Source organism: Semicossyphus pulcher, unplaced genomic scaffold (assembly GCF_022749685.1).
Source record: "Semicossyphus pulcher isolate SPU_LCO1_2020_fin unplaced genomic scaffold, fSemPul1.0.p SCAF_13, whole genome shotgun sequence".
Taxonomy (NCBI): domain Eukaryota; kingdom Metazoa; phylum Chordata; class Actinopteri; order Labriformes; family Labridae; genus Semicossyphus; species Semicossyphus pulcher.
In genome coordinates, this window is record NW_027211637.1 from 10,745,589 (window position 1) to 10,770,066 (window position 24,478).

Below are 24,478 nucleotides of genomic sequence, written 5' to 3' on the forward strand. Positions count from 1 at the left end.
AAGGCATAAAAATACACGAAAAAATAATAATAATAATAACAATAATAATAATTTAATAAGAGCAACTACTGTGAATCTTGTTATCATTTTACACAACCCACAGAAACCAAAAACCCTTGGAACATAAAGCATTGTGTACATCATATCTGAAATTAGTTCACTACATAGTTACAGCTGTGAACCTGCCCTGGTTTCAGCTGCCTCAACCTAAAAGGCAAAGACAGGCATGGAGTTGGTGACTGTGGATTCAAACTACAGTCTCTCCCTCCCAATGGACCTTTCACTTAGATTGCACAACAAGTCCTGTTTATATAAAGACACCAGCATGCTGCAAATGTAGTATTCCTTTAATTTTTTTTACCCTTGTGTATTCTTTTTCTCCATCCCTCTCACTGTTCACTGTTTTCAGCCTGCTGATCCATTCCTTATGGAGTCTTTGTTTCCCTCACATTTATTTTGCTCTGCTTTATCCTTCCCACCATCATCCATCACACACATTCTCACATGCACATTCATAGCCTACTATTTATTTATTCCGTCTCCCATGGTGATAAGAACTATTCCAAGATTTCAATGTGTTATACAGTAGGGCACACACTTCTTTTCTTCTACCTCTTCTGAATTCTTCTTAAGAATTGAAAGAAAGCTTTATTGCATCAAATAAGAGAGCCTTTACAGTACCTGTTCATTCTGCCAGTGCAATACTGATCACCTAGAATGCCTTTTTCCAGTGAAATCAGATAGCGCCATCCAGCATCTTGCATGCTTGACAAAAGATTTTGCACAACTCACAGATTTATCATTCTTTCTGAACCAACTGAGATATTTTCTGCTGAGTGTGGTTTGACTGATATCTGTCGACAGGAATAATTCCGGCAATATAGGACAATTTTTGCTGTTTTGACTTGAAAGACTTTTGATATCTATCAGAACATTAGATCAACAAATTAAGCCTATAAAGGAACTGAATGAAGAACATATCAGGAAAAACCATGTTCTATCTCTACACAGTGATACAAGAAATTTCAAGAGCTTAATGCACCCCACTGACCAAAATCAACCTTTATAGTGTTGACCATTAAGGTGACATATAGCCTGAGATGCTGAGAGGAAAAAATAGATTAACTAAACAAAAATAACAATAAAAATAGATACTGCAAATAAAAAAATAAAAACAAAGCAAACAGCACTTATTCAAACCCCTGTATCTACTTTTAACAATTATAACAACCCAGGTTTTATGGTATGGACAATTTGTTTTTAAAACCTAAATATACACCCAGTGTCAATCAGTGTCAATATAAAAGAAAAGAGAGAAAAAAAATGTTACCAGCTGTCATGAATTTTTTTCCTCTCTATATCAAATATGTTTTTTGTACAATCTGTTCCATAAATCCACCCTGCTGATTGTTAAACACTTACTCTTCATTGTTGTGCCAGCACAGAGTTTAGTAGTTAAAAACATATATGGAATATTTGTCGGAAATAATTAATTTCTTGGGACAACTCAAATAACCAATGGTTTGTTGACAGATTAGTGACATTCCTTTCAGGTTATTTTGGTAGGTCCTGAAGAAGTAGTAATTATAATATAAATTATTTTATTTTATGTTGTATTATTAGTTATTATTGTTATCATATTGTATACAGCAGGCATGGGGGGTTGAAATAAAGTCCTTACACAGAGGTTGGTATTGCACCAAAATACCAATTGATTATAATCAGAGTAGGTTGTAGTAATGACTACAAAGAGGCAGTGATTTTTAGGAATAATTGCTGTCTCTTTTCAACCAATTTTCCAACTCCCCATACTTCATTATAAACACCTAGGCCTATAATGTTCATTGATGCTAAAATATAGCCTATTCTTTAAAAAATACTTTTACTAGATATTACTAAATACTAAATTGTATCCTTCTTATGAAAATTGCTCTCTTCATTTCTTCCTAGGTAAATGGAACACACATTGTAGGCCACAATTTTCTATCATCCTTTCTATCAAGACTTCCAGGACTGCAGCGATGTCCTCTGTCCTGGGAGTAGGTGAAACAGCTTCGTACGTTCGGAAAAACTACACACATCCGGGCATTACAGTACCGTCAACTAAGTAACTGGCGTCGTAAATGCGTTGCCTATTGCGTATCGTATCCTTGGAAACACTAACATACATGGTGGAGAAACTTTTGCTGTGAACGAAAGTTTGAGTAGATATATTTCAGAGACGGAGACAAAAAGTTCAAGGTAACGGCCTGATTTGTGTTACATGAAGTATTTAACTTTAGATGTGAGGAGCCTTTGTTCAGATGTTACCGTGTGTTTGTTGCCTAGCTGTCAACTTTCCAAGTTTAGCTAACGCTAGATCATATCGCGTAAACGACACGCCATTTCAGGAATCATCAGTAATTATACTTAGTGTGATGTTTAGATATCTCACAAACCTTCGAAATATTACTTCACATCATCTGCAATTTACGAAGATCCAATCTTGAATCTTGAATTGGAATACATGATTTCACCTAACAACATTTTAAGTAACTTACAACTTTCAAAATGTGACAAGCTCTGATGCCACTGTAACAAGCAATATTTGCTAACATTCAGATTGTATTAGAAAGTTAAGATAAAATGCCGATATTGATATATATATATATATATATATATATATATATATATATATGTATCGATATATGTCTGTCGAGTAACATAAGTGGTTTCCGAAGATAGTAAGCAACCCTACGACAAATTACCAGATTATTGAAGTCGTTTGCCTACTTTAAGGCTATGTTGAAGATATTTCCATTGGCTTTGGTTTTCTGTCTGCCCGTGTTCATGGATAAGCTGAAATGGACATTCAAGAAACGGAAAGTCCATTTGAAGTGGCATCAGACAGTTTTGGTCTGCGCTAATGAGGACAGGCAGGGTGAGTGAAAGCTAGAGTTGCTGCCTTGTTTGCAAAATTCAGCTTGTATTCTGTGCATTGAATCAGTTAAATAATTTTTTATTTTTTATTTACACATGTACATGTACATATAACTGTCTATTTAGCTTAAAACTAATATAAATATATATTCAAAGATGGTCCAGGCCAGGAATCCTTGGAAGATGAAGAACCAGCCCTTCCTCCTTATATGAAGTGGTTAGAAGAGTTGTATGAGTGGGTGTCTTCTTGAATCTTATCAAACTGTATATAGACAATGGAATACAAATCACTAAGTGTTATGTAACATTATAATATTGTAAATGATTTCTTTATAGAAATTATAAATCTCAGTTTTGTCAGTTTTTTCTTTCACCTAAATTGGCTAATTTTGTTTAATACTGGTAAAAGCTCTGTACAGTCATTATAGAGGTAATGTGAACGTAATGTACAGTCATTATAGAGGTAACGTGAACGTAAATCAGTTTTTGCATTAAACCTGCAACCTTTCCCAAATAACATTTTGCATCCTCCCAGAAGACTGGACAATGTTCACGGTGATGATGACATCCTGGTTGTGAATGACAATAGTGAGAAAAGGATTAATGCCGAGACAGCACAGATGTTCAAGCTGAGGCGAAACCTGGACCAGCTGGACAGTTTTCACCAACAGAAAGAGCAATATGTGCTGAAAGCCAGGTATTGACGTGGCAACCAACAAATGACTAGAACCTAAGTAGCTTCTTAACCTGGTGTAGATTTTTGGACTGCTAAGTGAAGTTTTAATTTCATATATATACTTTTTCAGCCTTTTTTTCACCCGATTGTTCCACTTTCCTATGTGCCACTTTGTGTTCTCCACACAGCGCCATTCATTTCTGTACAACATGTCTGTCATTTTCCTTAAGCTCAAAACATCAAAGGTCAGAGCTCAGCTGTTTGGGACTTTGATCAAATATAGGTTAATGACGCCCAATTACACCTGCCCACAACTGTACTGTATGTCATTGTTATTATTATTATTTTTTTATGACAGCCTTTCCCCTATTTAAAGATTGTTGTATTGCAGAACATTATTAGACTGCAAAAAGAACACTGGGCAGATTAAAGCTTTGGAGATGTGTGAGTCCACTCTCAGCTTTTCAAAAATCTTCAATAGATTACCTTGTTAGCTAACATAATTACCCTTTTTTTTTTCAATGACCAAAAGCAAATGTGTTATCCTGATGGTCTAAACATTTTGCACTCAAACAGCTCTGATGGTCCTTCTAATTGTCTTTGATTTGGGATGATTCTCCATGTCAGTACTTGAACTTGTCTATATTATCTTGTGTTTCTTTGTTCCAGAGAAGAGCTTAAATTCTGTCATCAGAACATAGAAAGTTTGGTGGAGCAGAGGGATAGCTTGGAGAGCAAGATAGAGCAACAGAAAGCAGACGACAGGTTGGTTCAAAATGCAGGAACATTGACTGGTCTGTACCTTTTAATCATATCTCAGATTTTTCTGTTTTGTCCAACTCCAAAGCACTCTATTTTTATTTTAACCAACAGTGTGGCTGTGTTTCGTTTGCGAGCCCAGCATAAGCATCTATGCCAAAAGCTACAGAGTGAAGAGGAATTGGAGGGCCACATCAACAGTGAGCTTAAGAAACTAGAGTGAGTCTGAGAGAAAAATGGTTTCACAGTAAGGTCTTGTGATGACAGTCATTAGTGCTGCTGGAAAAAAGCATCCTCCTCATTTATTTCCGTAGAACCCCTGCATTGACACTTCTCCAGATAAGTAATATAATGTACATGAAATTTACAGCAGCACAAAGGGACGTCAACAAAGATCTGTATTTGCCAATCAGACGAGTATTCCCACATTACTGGTACATTACTTTGTAACAGGATAACAAACAAACTCATGGATCTTTATCTCAGATATGACAACCTTGATTGTTTTCAGCAGCTCAGTGGTACCTGCAAAGACAGGACTTCACCACCTTTGCTTTTTTCCCCTAAACACAGTGCTCTTTTAGTCAGAAGGCCTGGTTGCTCGATACTGTGTGCAGCTGTATCAAAATGTGGAATGTTGTAAACAATGGTCCTTTCTAGAAGGCTTTTATTGCCAAGCACGCAATCACGGCATGCCAATGTCCTAAGAATCTGATATGCACAAAAAACTTTTCCTGTGTCAGTATGGTGTTGTGTGGGGCAGGATGGCTCCTCCTGGAAAACCTATACGAGGTTTTCTTTTTCTTCTAAACTCAAATTCTATCCAAGGCGAATGCTGTTTTCTAGGCTTTTTCAAGAATCACCAGTTAAATTTTTTCCAGTTGATTGATCTGATGATTTAAATAAAAGCCAGACAGAAAATCTGAGCTTCTTACCTCTTCTGTGGCTTTGAGCCCTGGTAGATAATCTACACTATCAGATAGTGTCTTTAATATACGGCACATTTATGTCATTCTTCATCCTTTTTCCTCAGACTGGAGCTGAGTGAGGTGGAGGTGGAGCTTGACAGGCTCTCCTTGCTCCAGAAGGATTTGAAGGAGGAAGAGCAGATCTTCCAGGTCCTTAAGGCTCAGAGGGCAGCAACAAGGTTTCAGCGGGAGAAGAAATTCTGCAAGAACTTGCAGCTCAAGTTGCAGCTTCTCAGGGAGTAGGGAAAGCAAGCATCTTCTCTAATCACAATGCGTGTTTTTGTAGCAATGTTCTGTTAACAAAAATAAGATTTTTGCTCTTAGTACATTAATAAGTAAATAGAAGATGAAGCATCTAATTTAAGTGACATTAATTTGCACACTAAATACAGATTAAGGCACCATGAGACATTTAATCTCACTTCAAAGTACCCTTTCCCTTATGGAAATATTTTTTGTCCGGTGAAATTATTTTCAGAGGAACATTTTATAAGAAGCCATTGGACTCATTAATTTATGTGAACTTTGCCATATAAGGACAGTTAAGCTTTATGTATATGTGTCTATTATTTGGTTCTAATAGTAAACAGGCAGCCATGCTAAAGAAGAGTCCACTGAATGTCAGAAGAAAATTGAAAAGGGCCAGGCGAGCTGCAAGATAGCTGGAAAGTACTTGAAGGAGACCATCAAAAGGTAATAACCTTTTTATTCAATAATGAAAGGTTAGACTTGTAACAGTAATATGACATGCCTCAGAGGACTCGTTTTATAGTGACACATCGTGGTCATGTGATTGATCATTCACTGATGCTGACATATTATTATAACATGAAGTCTGATTTTGTCATCTGCTTGCTATTCTCCATTAAGTGTGTTCTCCAAAAAAGGTTTTTATGTTCAAATCTGTGATGCGTGATGAAAGCACTACATTAGAGCCATGAGATGATCTGAAAACTGCAAAAACCTCAGTCATAACTGAGTATTGTCCAAAGTCAGAATTCTGACATTTTTCCCAGGATGCATCAGCTTGAAACTGAGAAGGAGCAACAGATCAAGAAGTTACTGGAAAAGAGAAGACTGGCTGTCAAATTACTGAAGTCAAACATAGCAGCCATACAAGTTTGTTAAACAATCCATACTGATGCTGCAGTTTTAGCACTGTACTTTTTACTTGTACTTTTCCAGATACCATATAAATAGTGCAATATAAGATCACTCCAACGTATATATGAATGAACAGACTTAAAGTGCAATCCACAATCAGTGATGCACCCACCTACTCACAAAGCTTAAAATCATAGTAATGCAACATTGCCTAACTTTGGCTTGTGCAAAATTGGAGATGTAAGGAGATGTGCACATATGTTACTGTGTATTTCAACATATGGATGAAATTTTCATTTTACCTGCTTGCAGTCAAGTGTCATAATGTACATAATGTAAGAAACAATGTTTTTAAGATCAACAGAAACAGCTAAATATATAAGAATAACAGTTTCAGTTTTAGATTCTTGTAATGTGCATTTTAATACATTGTTTGCCTTTGAAGTATAGTTTCACTGAGCCTGATAGGTGCAAAGGGAAAAAGACAATGTGTGCCTAAATTACTAATTATATCACCCAAAATCATAATAAAAATTCCATCTCAATTGAAGATTTCATTAAGCTGTAATTATGTAAGGGATAATGTATAGTGAGCAGGTTGTTAGCACGGAATGGAACCCCGACAGGGTGACCAGGACCCTGATGTGATGCTCTTGTCTCACCCTGAAGGGCTTTTTATTTCCGAAATCCATTATTTGACACAATATATTGATTTGCATGATGGTGAAGTAAGACACGGTGAATAGGACAAGGGCAATCAGAGCAGCACTTGATTGAGGTTTTCTGTCTCGTCACTGTCAGAGTCAGTTAAATAGGGGTGAGCGATATGGCCTAAAGATTATATCATGATATTTCACAAAATTTTGCACTAACGATATTCATGACGATATGAAAAAAGAAAACTGAATAATGTTTTGTATGCAAACAGTTTTGCTAAAACAACATCCACAAACAAGAGTGTTGATTGCACTAGGACAAATATTATGTGATAGCCTTCGTATGACTTTGTATGCACTGACATAAGTGCTGCTAACAGTGCAGATGCTTCCCATAAAATGACCTTAGTCGCCACTAAAAAATGCAACTTCAGTTCCTTCTGTTACAGTTATATTACATTAACTAAGAGCAAACATTACATATCTTACAGCTATTTTTTTTTTACTTCCTATGACACCTGATGGGTATAAATACCATTTTTTAAAATGAGAGATGTGGCAGTGTCATATGCATATAAATGTTCAAAATAGTAGCATTAGCATCTTTAAGTGTCATAGTGTCTGTGATCATGTGAGCCTTAGATTACAAATGTAAAGAAATTGCAATTTCACATTAAAACTAGATATGCCATTTCAACCATTATCATCAGTGCTGCTGTATTTTCCAACATTCAACAAGTGCATTTCATTCAAGAACATAGCTCTGCAACATCTTTCCTAATTCATATAATCAACTCTTTTTAAGTGTTTCTGTGGTTAAATAAGGCTTTATTAATCTGGTGTGATTTCTTAAGGAGAGCTTACGTGTCCAACAAAGAAGAGCTCAAGCAAACGCTCAGAGGAAAGAGCATCAACAGCGACAACTGAGAAAATCCCTGCAGGCCCAAGGCACCAACAGTATTAAGCATATGTACCAACAGAAGCAACTAGAGGAGAGAAAACGAAAACAAGAGTACGTCCTCTTCTTTCCTCTCCTCTCCTCTCCTCTCCCACATGCACGTCCTTCACTCCCACTCCATGCAGCAGTGTGTGGGTGTTTTCTCTCGCTGTGTGCTGAGGAATACATGACTGCATTTCAGTATAATGCAGTGTTGTTGATTTGCCCTTCTCAGGGAATTTGAAGAGAGGCAGAAGTCAGAGAGAGTGGAGATTGTGGCAAAAATACTTCAGGAGGAACAGCTGGTAAAGAGCCGAAAGAAGCACCAAGCACTGCTGCCTAAACCCTCAACCTATGACAAAATCCCATCTCGGGATGGGGCAAGAGAGAAGCTCCTGTACTACCTGGATCTTAGGTCCTCATCAGCCCCGGAGGAGAGAGCCATAGTCGTGAGTGGTTCATTGCATTTCAAATTACATTTGAGAAATGACTGTGATATCAAGTGCATTTAAAAAATAAATGACCAAATGAGTGTGTGTATTTGTTCAGCGCTTAAGAGATTTCAGCGACATCAGCAGCTCATCATCAGTTTCCTCTGATGGTGAGGACCTGGAGGAAACCATGCAAAAAGAGGACCACCAAAGCATTGCTGACAGGCTGATTGAGCTAGAGCTCTCAGGGCTGTGGTACCAGAACTACAAGGTGCATTTCAACAGACACTGCTAACCAAATCAAATCCCCTCAAGCTACTAGTATTAAACCTTCATAAATCCAGTTCTGTTCACAGTAGGCACATAATTTTTCTGTTGATGTCCATCTTACATATCTATCCATCCATTGTAACAGTTGAAGTCAACAGGTCTATTATTAGCATTAATAATGATAATGATAGTACATTTTATTGTAAGGCACCTTTCATGGCACTCAAGGTCACCTTACATCATATAATAACATACAACAAACAACACAACAGACAGCAAAGCACCAGTGATAAAACATCTGTACATTTATCTGTACAATAAGTAACAGAGCATAGCTCAGTGATAATCCCCCAAAAAATTGATAAGATGCAGTTGATTGAATTAAATGAGTAAGCTTTTTTAAAAAGATCAGCTTTGAATTTGAATGTACTGAAATGGAGTTCAGCATGTGGATGTGAGGAGGAAGGGAGTTCCAAAGTTTGGGTGCAGCATGGAAGAAGTCCCTGGCACCCATTGTGCTGAGATTGATGGCTGTTAGTGCCAGTAGACCTGCTGATGAGGACTGTAGGGAGTGAGAGGGAGTGTAACTCTGAAGGAGGTCTGTGAGATAAGCAGTGGATAGATTATGAAGAGAATATGATTTTTAAGTGAATCTGTTGTGATACAGGTAGCTAGTGAATTAGCAACTGTAATGATACTATGGGGATGACTGAGTCGAGCGGGTGGTCTGCTGCAACGATGGTGCCTGACCATTAAGAGCTTTGTAAGTGAGAAGAAGGATTTTAAATTCTATTCTACATTTCACAGGGAACCAGTGCAGAGAGGCTAATACAGGAGAGATGTGATCTCTTTCCTAGTTCTTGTCAGTACACGTGCTGCAGCATTTTTGACCAGCTGAAGAGTTGTTAGAGACTTATAAGAGCAGCCTGATAGTAAGGAATTACAATAATCCAACCTAGAAGTGACAAATTAATTGTCTAGTTTTTCTGCATCGTTTTGAGACAGGATGTACCTGATATTTGCTATGTTACCAAGGTGAAAAAAGGCTGTCCTTTAAATTTGTTTTATGTGGGAGATGAAGGACATATCCTGATCAAATAGAACTCCCAGATTCCTAACAGTGATGCTGGATACCAGGCTAAGTTATATTAATTGAAAATGTGTCTCTCAGGGGCTTCGGGCCAAGCACAATAACTTCAGGGAGAGAACCCAAGCATGCACGGGGAGAACATGCAAACTCCACACAGAAAGGCCCCCTATACATCCGAACCAAGATTCAAACAAGGAACTTTCTAGCTGTGAGGCGACAGCGCTCACCACTGCACCACTGTGTAGGTAGACATTTAATTGATGTTGGATAGTTGTTCAGTAGGTCTCATGTACATAAATAAGCTGATTCGACTTTTTTAATATAATAATAATATTATATTATATTTTTAATATTATTTAATCATAGCATTGATACTGAAAGGGACAGGAGCACAAGTTCAATTCCCAGTAGCTATACCATAGGCATGTGTGTTCCACTGAACACCACTGCCAGTGTTTGCTTATGGGAGGGATCATGTTATTGTGACTGCACTCGAACTACTGCTAGTTATCTGGGACATTAGGTAGGTGTGATCGAAAGAAGGAACCCACACATCCTCCCTGTGAAGGTCACCACTGGCTAATAAAAAGGAATTGGGAGGCACTAGAATTTTTGGGGCTTTGTGCTGATAATTTTAGATGAATGTGTTAAGGTAATTCATTAAGCATAATGCTTAAAGGATAACTTTGGGATTTTTCAACCTAGACCCTATTTTCCCATGTGTTTGTGTGTAAGTGACTTGTGGAGACAACAATTATTGAGATCCAGTATTTAGAGGGGGAGCATTGGCCGGCAGCCGCAAAATGAGATACGGGGCACTGGGCATACGCCAATATACAGTCACTAAAAGTGCTGGATCGATTTCAATAATTGTTGTCTCCATTAGTCACTTACACACAAACACATGGGAAAATAGGGTGTAGGTTGAAAAATCCTGAAGTTATCCTGCAATATAATTAATTCACCAGTTCCAACTTTCTAATTTGATAAACTGCCCTTTTTTGGGAGCATCTGGGCCTGTTTCCAACTGCGGGACCTTAGTAATTTTGATAACTACACTGAGTGTACCACAAGCATCTGTGATGCATAGCGCAGGTGGTGTTTCTTCTCAGAGAAAATAATAACTTGTTGGAGGTGTGACTTCATCTGTTGCCTGCAGCTCTTAGTCTACCAAGCTAACTATGTCAGCTTCTACTTTTACAATTCCTACACTTTGATTGCTGATAGAAAAATAATCACCACCATAATTTTCGACATTTATATTAAATTTCATATCAAATCAGAAGAAAATATTTCTTAGAATCTAGTGGAAGGGTTACAAAGAGTTATTGATCAGCTAATTTTATTTATTGCAAGCATCACTCTGATAGCTGTTTCCTGTATTTAATTTTGGCACAGAATTAGCATACAGTACACTGACCGCCTGCAGGCAACTAGTCCTAACTAACACTGTCGACCATTTAGAAAGTTGTTACTGTTTATTGCTGACAGATCTTTTTCCATCAATGACAACATATACTGTATAACTATAGTTGACTTATTAAAATTTTTCGTAAAGCTTTAGTGTAGAACTTCACCAGAAAACAAGTGTAGAATGTTGTGCACAAGTTTTATAATAAATACATTATCAGTCAAACAACCAGTTTGATATTGATTTGCAGCACCTTGACTTTGAAAATGTAGATTTCCTTGAATCTGTGGATACTAACCACTACTATGGAGAAGCCTTAGAGCAATGCTTTATTGTCACTAGCTCACTATTATAGAGATGACTTGGCCGTCTACCCCCCCCGCAAACACACACACACACACACACTTGAAATGTGGGGCAACAGGCATCACTTCTGATTTGGCTGATGCCATTGAGGCCTCACAGCTCTGAGGAAGAAACCAGTGGAGTGGCAGTGCTCTCTCCTCTGTACTTACAGATCAGATTCCTCGTTAAAGGCTTATTATCAACACAGTAATGGCTACTGTTATGATGAACCTTAGCAATGTAATGAGGCTTAATGTTGAGTTTATGAATGGGAGAATAATTTTAAAATATCTATAGTCACTGAGGTGCTTTAGAATACAGAAAAAATAGACTGAACAAGAAAAATACTAAGTAAAGGGAGGTATTAAAAATGGCTATTACAAGAAATTAACAACTATTAAAAATAATTATTAATGATATAAATGATATGATTTAATCTACATTAAATCACCTCTGTATGGGGCACCACTTAACGAAGTTAAGAAAATAACCATCTCATTACCTCAGTCTCATAAAGTATACTAGACTATCAATATAGACTCTGATTATTAATTAACTTAATAACTATAACCCAATTATTGATAGCTAGTAGGTTGAAGGATTTGGAGTTCAAACGCTGAAGAGGTTGTGAGTATTCATTCTTGTGCAACATTAAATAGACAGCATCTTTTATTCCACACAATGATTTATTTAAAAAGACAATAAAAGCAGAAGTAAAACACGAAACATGTAATCTAACTAACGCTACTATTTACATGTGTAAGTGTGTGTGTGTGTGTGAGAGAGAGAGAGAGAAAAAAGGGTGTGTCTGTCTCAGGACAGGCAGAGACCAAAATGGAGAATGTGTCCATTAAGAGACCACATGGCTTCAGTGGCAAGTAGAGGAGACAAAGAACTCTTAAAATGGCCGACTGAATGCTGTCCTTTGTCTCAACCAACTTGCACTGAGCACATGGGAAGGGTCCAGACCCAGAAAAAGAACTGGGAGGTTTAATTCATGGCTGTTTAGTCTGGTCAAAAGGTCAGTCCAAAATATTGTATGTGTGTAAGTCTTAAGAGTTAGAAAAGAGAGAGGTTAATTTAGCATGCAGACTTTGTCTTTGTGTAAGCATAAGTAACCTCAACTACAATCAATACCTGACTAAACAGACATTACAACAATGCAAGTCAGTAACTAATCAAATCAATAACATTACCATACAGTAAACATTCCTGCTTAGCCGGTAATGTGAGTAATTCTAGCTTTGCCCAGATGTTATGTTACCAGATCATGGACGGAAAGGCATTGCTGTGCTGTGTTGCAGCTTGTTAGGCCGACAATGCTGTTGCTCAACCAGGCTGGGCGAGCAGTGGTTCTGGTGAAGAAAGTTGCAGTCGTTGTGTTGGTGTTAGAGATGGCAGCTATCGTTCACTTCAGTGACCCTGATCTTCAGATCTTGTTCAGCTGCAGAATTAGTTAATTACAATGGTTCACCAGGTCGTTCACTGACATTTCCAGTTTACCGGTAACTCACTCTCACTCGTACATGAACGATGATGGCTCCCATTGCATTCACTGGTCTTCTCTTACAATCATCACGATATAACTACTACATATAAAAAAGTACAGTAAAAAATATTTCAAAATTATAATACTTGTGTGTTATCTCATCTTGCTGTTGTGTCAGGTTTTTTTTTCGAGCTGTTGTAATAAAGCTTCTAGAATTTAACTTTAATTTATTTCTTTATTTCAGACACATGGGTCCATATCAGTACAAAACACAATACATAAAATAAAAGACAAAGACAACATCTTCATTGTACTTTACACAAAGTTATTGACCAGTCGGTTTGCTAAAAATAGTTCATATATTAACGCTGAACTTCCATTACAAAACATGCTGACCTTCTATTATACACGTAATTTTGTTTGCGTTAATCTATCAGTGCTTTAAACATATGTGAACTGCTGATGTGTGCAAGCCTGAAAGATGAACCCCCACCGCCCTAGTTTGTCGTGGTCGAGGATCAGAATGACATGTTGGGACTCATTTCATTCACTACCGAGAGATGACCCGGTCTCGTTCATGAATGATCAATAACTCATTCGCCCCTCCTCGATGCTCAAACTGTCTGTCTGTCACTGTTAACAGAGACTGCAGTCTGCTGTATAGTTCATATATTTCACACACTGCAGAGGATCATCAGGCTTCATGATCAAACTAAGTTTCATATCAAGTCATCACTTCAGTCCGCAATGACCCCCTCCCTCCCTCCCTCATGTGCTGGTGCTCTCCCCCTCTTAGCGCTGCGAGTTTGCATCACAGTTTTTGTCATATGATGTTTTTTAAAGTCAAATGAAGGTGAATGAGGCTCCTTCTATATTCACAGAGCCTAAGGCTTTAATATATTTAATCAGAGCACCAACGCTGCTGTGTGAAAAAAAAATGAATGAACAATATCAAAACAATTGTATTTTTCCACATTTTTTAAAAAACAAATAAATATCTAAGAGGCCTGTGCCAATTAATAAAAATATAATTAGATCTCATGCACAGCTTATTTGATGGTCTTAAAAATCATTTACCAAAAAACTGGCCTATTTTGCTGACTTCACTTAACATTTTGTTTATGAGGACCATTCTCGTTCAGTGAATGAGACAGAGAGAGAGATTAAGTCATGCAATATGTTCCGTAGTTCACCTAACCAATGATGGTCATTTGATACATTTGATATGATACATACAGCCCTCCTGCAAAAGGAAATTGGAGCCTGCTAACATCAATCAGTCTGGTTTTCTAAAAGAAAGAAGGGAGGGATTGGGAAGCCACGAGACAAATTTAATGCATGGAAGTGAACGGATAATTCCATTCACTGAAGAGACTTGTTCTTTTTCAACGAATCGTTAAGGACCAAAAATCATTAGTTGGTGTCCAGTTGGAGGGAAACTGGTCCTTCCTTGCTCCGTTGTTCCTTACTTGAAGTTAGCTGGCAGACTCTCTCAGCTACTACGGTTATTAGTTCGTGCTGAGTAAACCGGGAATCTTTTCAGCAGGATCTTGCATTGCTGCTAAGGCCTTGCTCTGTTAGCAAGCCATGAGAACTGTTGAATTGGAGGGCACTGCGGCAGCAGCTCCAACCTTCTGGGAGGGCAGTGGAGAGCTTCTGAGCTTCTGAGCTTCAGAACAAAAGAACACTGAGCTTTGGAGACTCTGCGCCCTCGAGACTCTGAGCCTCTGAGGTTTCTGAGACTGAGCCAAGAACAATGGAGGTCTTCCGGTTTTACACACCTAGCATGGGGTAGGGATTTTCACGTGAAGGTGTGAAAACCAAGAGGCTGCTGGGAGTTTGAGTTCTAAGTTCAGCTGCCATTTTGAAAAGTCAGTTTAAAGTCCATAACATGAACACATTCCAATATTGGAGATGCAATGAATCCCAACATTCCCCCTTAAGGTGTAGAACTGCACTTAATGTGTTTTCCTTACATCAGAAAAGTCCATAGTCCATAGTTGGAAGAGTTCATTTGTCAGTTCATTCATGTTGTAACATCTGGGCATTTGTTAACAATATCTATCTTGGCTTAGCAAGAACAGTCATAGGGTTACCCTAAATTCAAACAACAACAATGATAATCACAACATATCAACTAACTAACCAGTGTTTCTCATTTCCCTCAGGGTAAGTGAGAAAAGGAATGTTAGTGATATGAGTCTGTTAAGTTAAAATGCAGAAAGAGTGGCACCTGAGATGATAAAACCCTTTTTGGACTGTCCAAGAATGTTTGTACACTAATCAGATGACCTAATGTAGTGTTCAGTCTGTGCTTGGCATAAGTTACTGTGAAGAAAATTTTCATGTTAACCAGTTTGATCATGTGTTCTAATTTCTTTTATATTATATAGTCAATAATCATGGTATAATCAGCTAAGGTTAGTTTTATGGATATGTATTGTCTACTCCTCTCCAGGGTAGAAAAGAATTCTTCTATTAGTGCGTGACGGAGCCTGCTGACACTGGGAGGTTGTGTCTGGATGAACTTGTGGATGGCTTTAGAGCTAGTCTTCCACACAAGTTTAACCTTCTCCCATTGGTTTGCTGTGGGCAGGTCAATTAGATGGTAGTCTAATTCCTTGAAATAATTGTCAGTGTTTTGATCACAGTTGTCTGGATCAAAATTTTCAATGTCCCTAGCTAAAAACTCAAGCTCTTCCAGATGCGAACACTGTAGGGTTCTGTCTGTGGAAGGTGAGACTACATTAGAATTACAAGAGACATGTCAGTCACGTGCGATGAGACACGAGTCACGAGACTGTGATAAGTGAAGATCTAATCTAAGCCCTAAAAGTTCATCTTTGTGTGAGTAGAGTTGTAGCTCTGCTGGGTGCAGGTCATCTAAATAGCACTTGGCTTTCTTATTAGCTGTCTGAACTTCTTGAAGCAGACGAGCATTTTGCACTCTGAGGGATTCTATCACCTTCTCTAGGGCGGCTTTGCTCTAAAAGGCAAGGCTGGTTTGCATGTGAAAGTTCAGTAGCAAGCACTTTAACAATGAACCTTTGGATGCAGTTTGCGCATTACTCCTGTCACTGAGTAACAATTGTATTACTTGGCTGCACTCACTGAAATTCATCTATCTGATGATTTCAGGATGTGCTAGGGAAGAAATAAAATGTTCTACACAAAGGTTCTCCATTGTTATGTCTAAAATAGGAGGGAAAACTAAACTGGTTGTTTAGTACAACAAAACAATGTGGTTGGCTATGGTGTTGCTTGGCAGACACCTTTGATGTAGCTGGGACAGCAACTAGCCTAACAAACTGGAGGAGGTCTAGGGCTCTAGTGGCCATAAAAGATAGTGGCCTGTAAAAGTAAACTCAAGTTTACACAAAATAAGTTTGCTTTAACATTAGGTAGGATAAGATAAGATAATACTTTATTGATCCCAAGAGGGGAAATTCGGGTGTTGCAGCAGCACAAAGACAAATAGCAAGTAAGTAAATACAATATTAAAGTAAGAATAGATAAAATAAGTAAAATTAAGTACTGGTTGAGCTAAGATCAAATCCACTGACATTTTTTAAATTGATCAAAGTATGAGGCCACAGTGGCAGTTTTACTTTAAGGACCATTTTTAGTTTTTAGTCACATGGAGTAGGTTTAGGAATATCAGATTTACACACAAACTGTGACCACTCTTACAATCTGTATTCAAAAATAATTTTGATCATGCATTTCTTTTTGGGGTACTTACATTAACTTAAATTTATTTCCTAGAGACATCGCCTGCTTTATTAATTCTTACTTAAGTCTTTCTGGCATTTAAGTGCATACGAGTTTTTAAACCTGAATTTCCAGTAGTTTCTTTGAAAACAAAAATCACTACCATACTACTCTTGTGTCTATCAACTAAAATTAGTATGTTATAAAAATTGCTGTATCTCAAAAACTAGGTGTTAAATCAAATGCTTGGTATCATTGGATTCACAAGAACTTAAATTTCAATAATAGGGTAAGTGTTAGGGTTAGCATAGATTCAGTGTAAATTGGAGATTTAGCATGAGAAATGAATGTGAACTTATTTTTGGTATTATAATTTTATTTTCAAAAACACAATTTTGTAAATATGGCAACACAAAACAAAATTAAGATTTTAAAAAATATTTGATTTTGAATATTTATCATACCATGATAATAGACCGTTTCCACAGAAAACAGTTTTTTTTAATACCAAGATATGTATTTAGTGACACACACTGTTGAAAAATGTCATTGTCTGTGCTCTCTGATATACAAACTATTTACGGGCAACACCAGTTCTTAAAAATGTTGTGTACTGTAGTTTTTAATTGTGGACTTTATTCCGGCTGTGGCTCAGTGGTAGAGTTGCTCGTCTTTCAGTTGGAAGGTTGGAGGTTCGATCCCCAGCTCCCTCAGGCTCAAGTGTCCTCATTGGGCAAGACACTGAACTGAATAACGTTGTTTATGGGGCAGAGGACTGTGACATGGCAAGCTTTTGTTTCCCTCGTCTCCTTAAATCAAGATACTGCTTTCAGTTTGTTACTGATCTAGTGACAAGTGCCAAAATGACATGGACAAGCTCACCACTGTCTCCACACACACCTTCTTCACCTCAGGGACTTAAGACAACCCTTTTTGCGCCTTGCACCTCATTTCGTGCCCAGATTATGCGCTGGGTTGGAAGTGGCCTACATCCCTTAGCGCCATGCACTTTAAACTGTGAGCCGTCTGCCGTGTAAATAGGGCCATAAATGTTCCCCCACGTGCATGCATGGGTTCCCCCAGGGTACTCCGGCTTTCTCCCACAGTCCAAAGACATGCTTGTTTGCTTAATTGGTGACTCTCAATTGCCCATAGGTGAGAATATGCATGTAATTGGTTGGCTGTCTCTATGTGTCAGCTCTGAAATTGACTGACAAGCTGTCCAGGGTATACCCCGCCTTTCGCCCAGTGACAGCTGGGATAGGCTCCAGCCCCCTGCGACCCTGAACAGGATAAGCGGTATAGACCATGGATGGATGGATGGATGGTTGTCTGTCTCTATGTGTCATCTCTGAAATTGACTGACAAGCTGTCCAGGGTGTTTCATACTTCTGCCTTTCTTTACCTGTTTTCTTTTTTGTCAGTGAATTCATGACATTATGAGTTGTTGCTTTCCTGTGTGGTTACAGAAGCTCCTGAATGAGAAACCTACATTAGTGCAGACAGAAGTAAAGCAGGAACAACCTGCAATGGCCAGTCAGAAGCTCAACATGCCTGCTAAAAAAGTCCATGGAAAACAGTTAAGAGGGACTCCATTTAGCAGTAAACCTGGCATCATTCTCTTTAAGGTACCACACTACTGGTTCTGTAAAAACATCATACATGCAATGGGATATATTATTAATGTCACTCTTAAATCATCATTTACACAAAGTTGTTCCTTGTTTGTTTGTTTGTTTGTTTGTTCACCTTAAAGATATAATCCGTTTCGTTCTCTTTGGGAGCACACTTTCCACATGTCCAGATGTCCACGGTTGGCTCTCTTTGTAATGGCTGTAACTCTTGATTTTCCTCGCTGACGGTCGTTTTCCATTTTAGACTGTTTGACTTCATCTGAGCATCAGATGTATGTGTAATTGAATTATATATATTTGAATTTGAATTGCTCAACTTGAAAAGTTGAAATAAAAATCTGAATTTGAATCACATAATTTGAAATTGAATTTATTAGTTTGAAACTGAATTTCAATAAACTTGAAACTGATTGTAATAATCTGAAATTGAATTCAGATTATCTGAAAATTCAAATTCCACATTCAGTTTTTACAATTCAAATTCAGTTTTCTGAGACACACATCCAGTTGATGAGAAAGAGCAATTGAGTGTGGATTCATAGAACTCCTCTTTGGCCAATCAGCAGCACTTATAATTTTGACCATTTCTTTCACCACATGGAGCTTCTGGTAGCTACCAGAGCACATAATAGCTAGTTATATATAGTAATATAATTAGTAATAGTTATATTATTACTTTTGATAGCTATCTAGACCTGTCAGTGGAACGACTGATAGCTTCTGAGACCTGCCAGAGCTTCCGCGGATTATTATTAGTTAATGATAGTTTATAAACAGCTGCCCCCCAGAGCTTCCCCAGCAAAGCTACCGTAGCGCAAGCAGCTAGTAAACTAACTATCATCAACTAGTAATAGTCCGCGGAGCTCTGGCGGGTCTCGGTAGTTACCAGTAGTTCCACTGACAGGTCTTGGTAGCCACCAAAAGTAAAAATAAGACAATTACCAATGATATAACTACATATAACTAGCTATGATGAGCTCTGGTAGCTACCAGAAGCTTCATGTAGTGAAAGAAATGGTCAAAATCTTAGGTGCTGCTGATCTTCCTCATCAACCGGATGTGTGTCTCAGAAAACTCAAATTGAATTTCAAGAACTGAATTTGAATGATAATCTGAATTCAATTTCAGATCATTACATTCACTTTCAAGTTTATTGAAATTCATTTTCAAACTAATACATTCAATTTCAAATTATGTGATTCAAATTCACATTCTTACTTCAACTATTTAGGTTGAGCATTTCAAATTCAAATATAAATTATTCAGATTTAGTTTCTACTGACACATATTTCTGCCCATACTTTAGTCATCTATCTTTTCTTTGTTTGTTCAGCCATAGTAGATATACCCTTTACTTGCAACACTTGCAGAGACTGGAAAAGCAGCTGCTTGGCTCTGCCTACCCTCTATGGCAGACTAAGCATTGCTGGGTGATGGAAATCGTGTCACTAACTGGGCGCCGCTTGTGATTTTTTTCCTCAAATGTCACCACAGACATCCAGTCCATAATACTGCTAAAGGTTTTCATCTCATTCGGCGAGAGACTTAACAGACTTTTATTTATTTAAAAGAAAATCTTTGAGATTATATCTTTAAATTGATGGATTTTGAACAGCAACAAACTGACACTGCACTAAATAATCTGATTCAGGACTTTGAAGTGGGGAAAATATACAAGAAGAAAATTGTCCTGACCAACATCAGCGACATCACTAACCACTGCAAGCTCCTCGGGGTCTCTGCCATTATGAAGGATTTTATCTCTATCAAGTAAGAGTTTGTGAAATATTGAGCATGAAAATTGTTTCTTACTGAAGACCCAAAGATGAAAGGAAGTAGTCACAATTCAGTAATCCCCATCCATTGACAAAGACTGAAAGTTGCAATTGAAAGCTCTGAATGGAAAAATCTGACTTGTACTCACGACTAAGCTTCCTGTAACTACTTCTGTAATTTTTTCGGACTTACAATTGACAGTAATGATTAAAAATTGCTGCAGGGCCAGAAATGTTGTTGCTTTTAAACAATATTGGAGATTTAGGTTTGGAATGCTAATAGGAGCTAGCTTTTGAGTTGCCAGCCTCAAGCAGAGATGTGAAGAGGGCCATGTGAAGAGCTCTAGTAACTCACTTCTTTCTTACTCAAGTAAAAAAAAATCAGTTCATCCTTGGAATCAAGGAGACACACTCCTGCTGCTAATCAAGCCAAATCTCAACACTCACCAGGTGGGTCGGCAGGTAAAACGTGCAGTTAAAGAGGATGCTTGACAATGACCTTCTCTTTAATAGGAGGGATGCACACCCCTAAAAAATATGTTTAAGATTACTTTAACTTCTACCGTGTTACCCCTATTTTCAGTTTCAACATTTTATTTCTTATTATTACCCTACTTATTAAGTGTTTCTCTTAAACTACCAATCAGGACCATCTAGTCCCTTATACACTGCCAGTTCAAGGCAGGATTATTACCCCCTCTGTTACATTCCGTCTTCTATGTAAAAGGGGTGGGGCAGAATGGCGGGACGAAGTCGTTTCGCCTATGAGCCGGCATCGGAGGTTGTAACAGAGGTGAAACAGTGTCTGAGTAAACAGAGGAGCTGGCAGGGCGGAACAGCGCTGTTGTGTGCATTTGAAGTACACCGCTGTTTGTTCACACCTCACACACGTTTTGCTTCCACGGAACACTATGTAAAAACACACACTGGGGCAGCTTAACGCTGGCGTTGCTTGGTCCAATGTAAAATGGCAAAGGCTGCACGACAGCAGAGCTTTGTTACTGCGCTGAGGCAGAACCACAGTGTCAAAAGGGCTTCTGCTACACAATTCCAATTCACACACCTTTAGCTCTGGTCTATTAAACACAGCTCTGCCAAGCCTCTTTCTTTTTCTCTCCCCCTGTATGCGTCTGCTCCATGACTATCTTTTCAGCTGTAGCTCAGTATGTTTTATTAAGTCACTAACGCATATGGCTTTTTGGATTTTTTCACAATTCTGGTGTGCCGATTAGAGGAGCATTGGCCTTTTGACATTGCATGATGAATCGTTCGAAACCTTTGGGTACAGACTGATATCGAAACTTACAAGCTTTTACAGCTTTTACTTTTTACAGAGAAATTGTGTCACAACACAATCAATGCATATAAAAGAAGGTGATGGACAAGTGACAACAAGTACATGAGGGGTAGAGTGAGGGTAGATTGTGATCTACTTGATCCATACCTTATGGCTTTTCTCTCTCTCATTTTTAATGTAGTTAATAAATATGGCACAGTTTACATTTCATATTATATATTGCACAGTTTCAATAAGATTAAAACATCTGCTAATGTATCACCACTGAGGAATTTAACACCTCTTCTTGTCATTTTCAAAGACGATAGAGTGTATGTAAAAGCAAAGCCTTTCCTCCCACATATGGATCACCATGCTCTCAGCTTCTCATGTGAAACTCTGCTCAGTGAGTCAGTCTACTTCTCTGCTTTCTCCTCTCTCTAAGCCTGCCAGCAGCCCACAGGGTGAGCACAATGCATTGTTCTCCAGGTCACTCACTGCGTATCACTTTACCATCAGCTCCCCCATGACTTCATGTTGTTTCTTTGCCTCTCTTCTTTCCGCCTGACTGAAAAGCAGGGTCAGCTGGAAACTACTGAGGCAGTTCTTGAGCCTTCGTACTGGACCACTTGTCTGAACATATCATCTTTCATTCTTATGATCTAAACTCAAATGTAGGAAACATGCACTTTGTTACAAACATTTGGATGCACATATTCTGTATTGTGTCTACAATACCCGCTCAAGACTTTAAACACAAAAGTAAAGTTAATTTATTTTATTTTTAATAATCATATCATTTATAAATGGAATGTATGAATAATTTATTTAATTTTATTTATTAACAGATTTCAAATGCGTAAAATGAGTAAACACCAAAAGAACTAGAGCAAAATGTCGATTCAAGGTTCATTTTAATTGAATACTCAAACCCTATTATTGATTGCTCATCTGATATCTCATCAAACAAGCTGTCCAGACTGCTGTTGGCCTGGGCCTTGCATAGTTTTTTGGCAGGTAGTTCTCCCAGATCTTCCTGCATGTCTCCCCTCTCCTCCAGTCAACTTCTGCAGCTTCAGCATCTCCATCTCCACCTCCCATCTTTTTACCTAAAACAGAGGCAATAATATTTTAGCTGGTAACAGACAAGCCTGAAATTGTCAAAATGTTGACAGAATGTCAGTTTATTGTCTTAATTTCACTTAAAGTAAAGTTAATTGTAAAATGTTTTATGTTTGTCATAATGACAGTTTTGTTTTTATCATACTCTCTTTCTCCCATGCTCAGCAAACACGCACACAGACATAAACTCAAGTACATTGACAGATAGAGACACACACACTTTACCTCGGATTGAGTACAGTTGCAATGCATTACAGTGGTGTTTTTCCATGTCAGTGAAGCGTCTCTTAACGGCTGCAGCTTAGGTTGCCCTCATTGTTTTGATGCCAAAGTCCTCGTTTGTTTCTGTGTTCAAATTTGCCAAAGCATCAGAGGACTCCTCTGATGCTTTTGGCATCAGGGGAGTTCACTTTTCGGGTTTACTCCTTACAAGGAGTCAGAACCGATAGTCTTTTCCAGAAGTGAAGTGTCCACTGGTTTGTGGTGAGATTGTCGGGGAGCTCATATACATACCTAAATATTCCTAGAGCCCGCTTCTGCTCAATGAGAGACTGTAGCATGTAATTCATGCTGTTCCAGCAGGTTTGCACATCTTGCTGGAATCTTCTTACGGGCTGGTTGAGCTGAACCTGGATGTCTTGCGGGAGTAGGCTAAGGTGGAATGTTTAAAATGTCCAACTATTTTATGTCCGACTGCCACAGCATCAGCTACACTTTTCTGAGCCAAAAGACCCTCGTTAACAGCCAGCTGCACAGTGTGAGTGACACACAGCAGGCTCGGGAACCCAGCTTCACTCATGGCCTTGATCATGTTTTTGACATTGTCCTGAGGCACAGTGTGAACAGAACTTTACAGGATGCCCCACGTCTGAAGCATCAAATGCACCTGCTATTGCTTGGCTGGCGTGCAACCCCAAAAACTGTTTTGCTTTTTGAGCGACTCTCTGGGGAGTAACATCTTCAATCACCCACCCTGTTAAACTAATAAGAGACATCGGGCTGATGCTGATGGTCCAAATATCAGTGGTACAGCTGAATGCTAAAATGTCCTGCAACAGGCCGTTAATACGCCTTTTCACAAAGTCATGCTGCTTTGGTAATACAGTTTCTTTGATGTGGTGATGGCTGGGAATCTCTACTTGATACTTGCTCCAGTACACTGAGAAGACATCTTAATTATATATTATCCACAACTGACAACCGCTGGTCATCAAGAGCAATATACTTGTATACTAACAATATACAACAACCTACTACTCTCTGGACATTTTCTCTCACTTTTCCAGTGTTTTCTGCAGTGTTGGTTGTTTCTGTTTACTGCTGCTAGGTTTAGCAAACTCCTTGAGCTCTGCGTTGTATTGGTTCTATTGATTTTTTATCAGATTATTTGTGTTAAAGGCTATTTTTCACCTCTCCTCTTGAGAATTAAGCAGTGCATAGTTTGCCGTCTGCCCTTATTTTGTAATTGTTCATTTGAGAAATATCGACACGGCTGACATTGCTCCTACTCTGCCTACCTGCTCAACTAGTGAGAAGTTAACGTCACGCCATAAAGTGCTATCGGGTGCGTTTGTAGCATAGCTCAGTATGCGCCCGGTACCCAATAGTTGTATCGGTGCATCCCTAGTCTTAACATACACTTTAAGGCAGTCTGAGATAGCAGATATTCAGAAGGAAAAAGCCAAAATCAAAACCATAAATGTAAAATCAATGAAATTTCCAGAAAGCACACACTAGGGATAACAAAGACAATCTAGCAACTGAAACAACAGCAAACAAAGGCATATATGAACTTGGTGGAATTCAAAATAAAACAAGAAAAGTAATGTGCAAAAGTTGTGACTATGTTCACAAAAAAACCTCTCTTTTAAATCACTGGGTATTAAATTATGTGTATGGGTATAG

The 24,478-nt window shown here is 38.3% G+C and overlaps 1 protein-coding gene across 1 annotated transcript in view; it reads left to right on the forward strand.

The window, feature by feature from the left end:
* The first annotated feature begins 2,829 nt into the window (after positions 1 to 2,829).
* The window catches only part of cfap74 (cilia and flagella associated protein 74), an 86,894-nt gene continuing 65,245 nt past the window's right edge, over positions 2,830 to 24,478 (forward strand). Inside the window, exons 1-13 of the mRNA XM_069659417.1 lie at positions 2,830 to 2,920; positions 3,076 to 3,154; positions 3,458 to 3,616; positions 4,265 to 4,360; positions 4,469 to 4,573; positions 5,388 to 5,561; positions 5,917 to 6,015; positions 6,339 to 6,441; positions 7,937 to 8,094; positions 8,255 to 8,465; positions 8,569 to 8,721; positions 18,236 to 18,394; positions 20,052 to 20,170. Of these exons, the coding sequence (XP_069515518.1) occupies positions 2,830 to 2,920; positions 3,076 to 3,154; positions 3,458 to 3,616; positions 4,265 to 4,360; positions 4,469 to 4,573; positions 5,388 to 5,561; positions 5,917 to 6,015; positions 6,339 to 6,441; positions 7,937 to 8,094; positions 8,255 to 8,465; positions 8,569 to 8,721; positions 18,236 to 18,394; positions 20,052 to 20,170 (1,706 nt within the window). The remainder of the gene's footprint in view (positions 2,921 to 3,075; positions 3,155 to 3,457; positions 3,617 to 4,264; positions 4,361 to 4,468; positions 4,574 to 5,387; positions 5,562 to 5,916; positions 6,016 to 6,338; positions 6,442 to 7,936; positions 8,095 to 8,254; positions 8,466 to 8,568; positions 8,722 to 18,235; positions 18,395 to 20,051; positions 20,171 to 24,478) is intronic.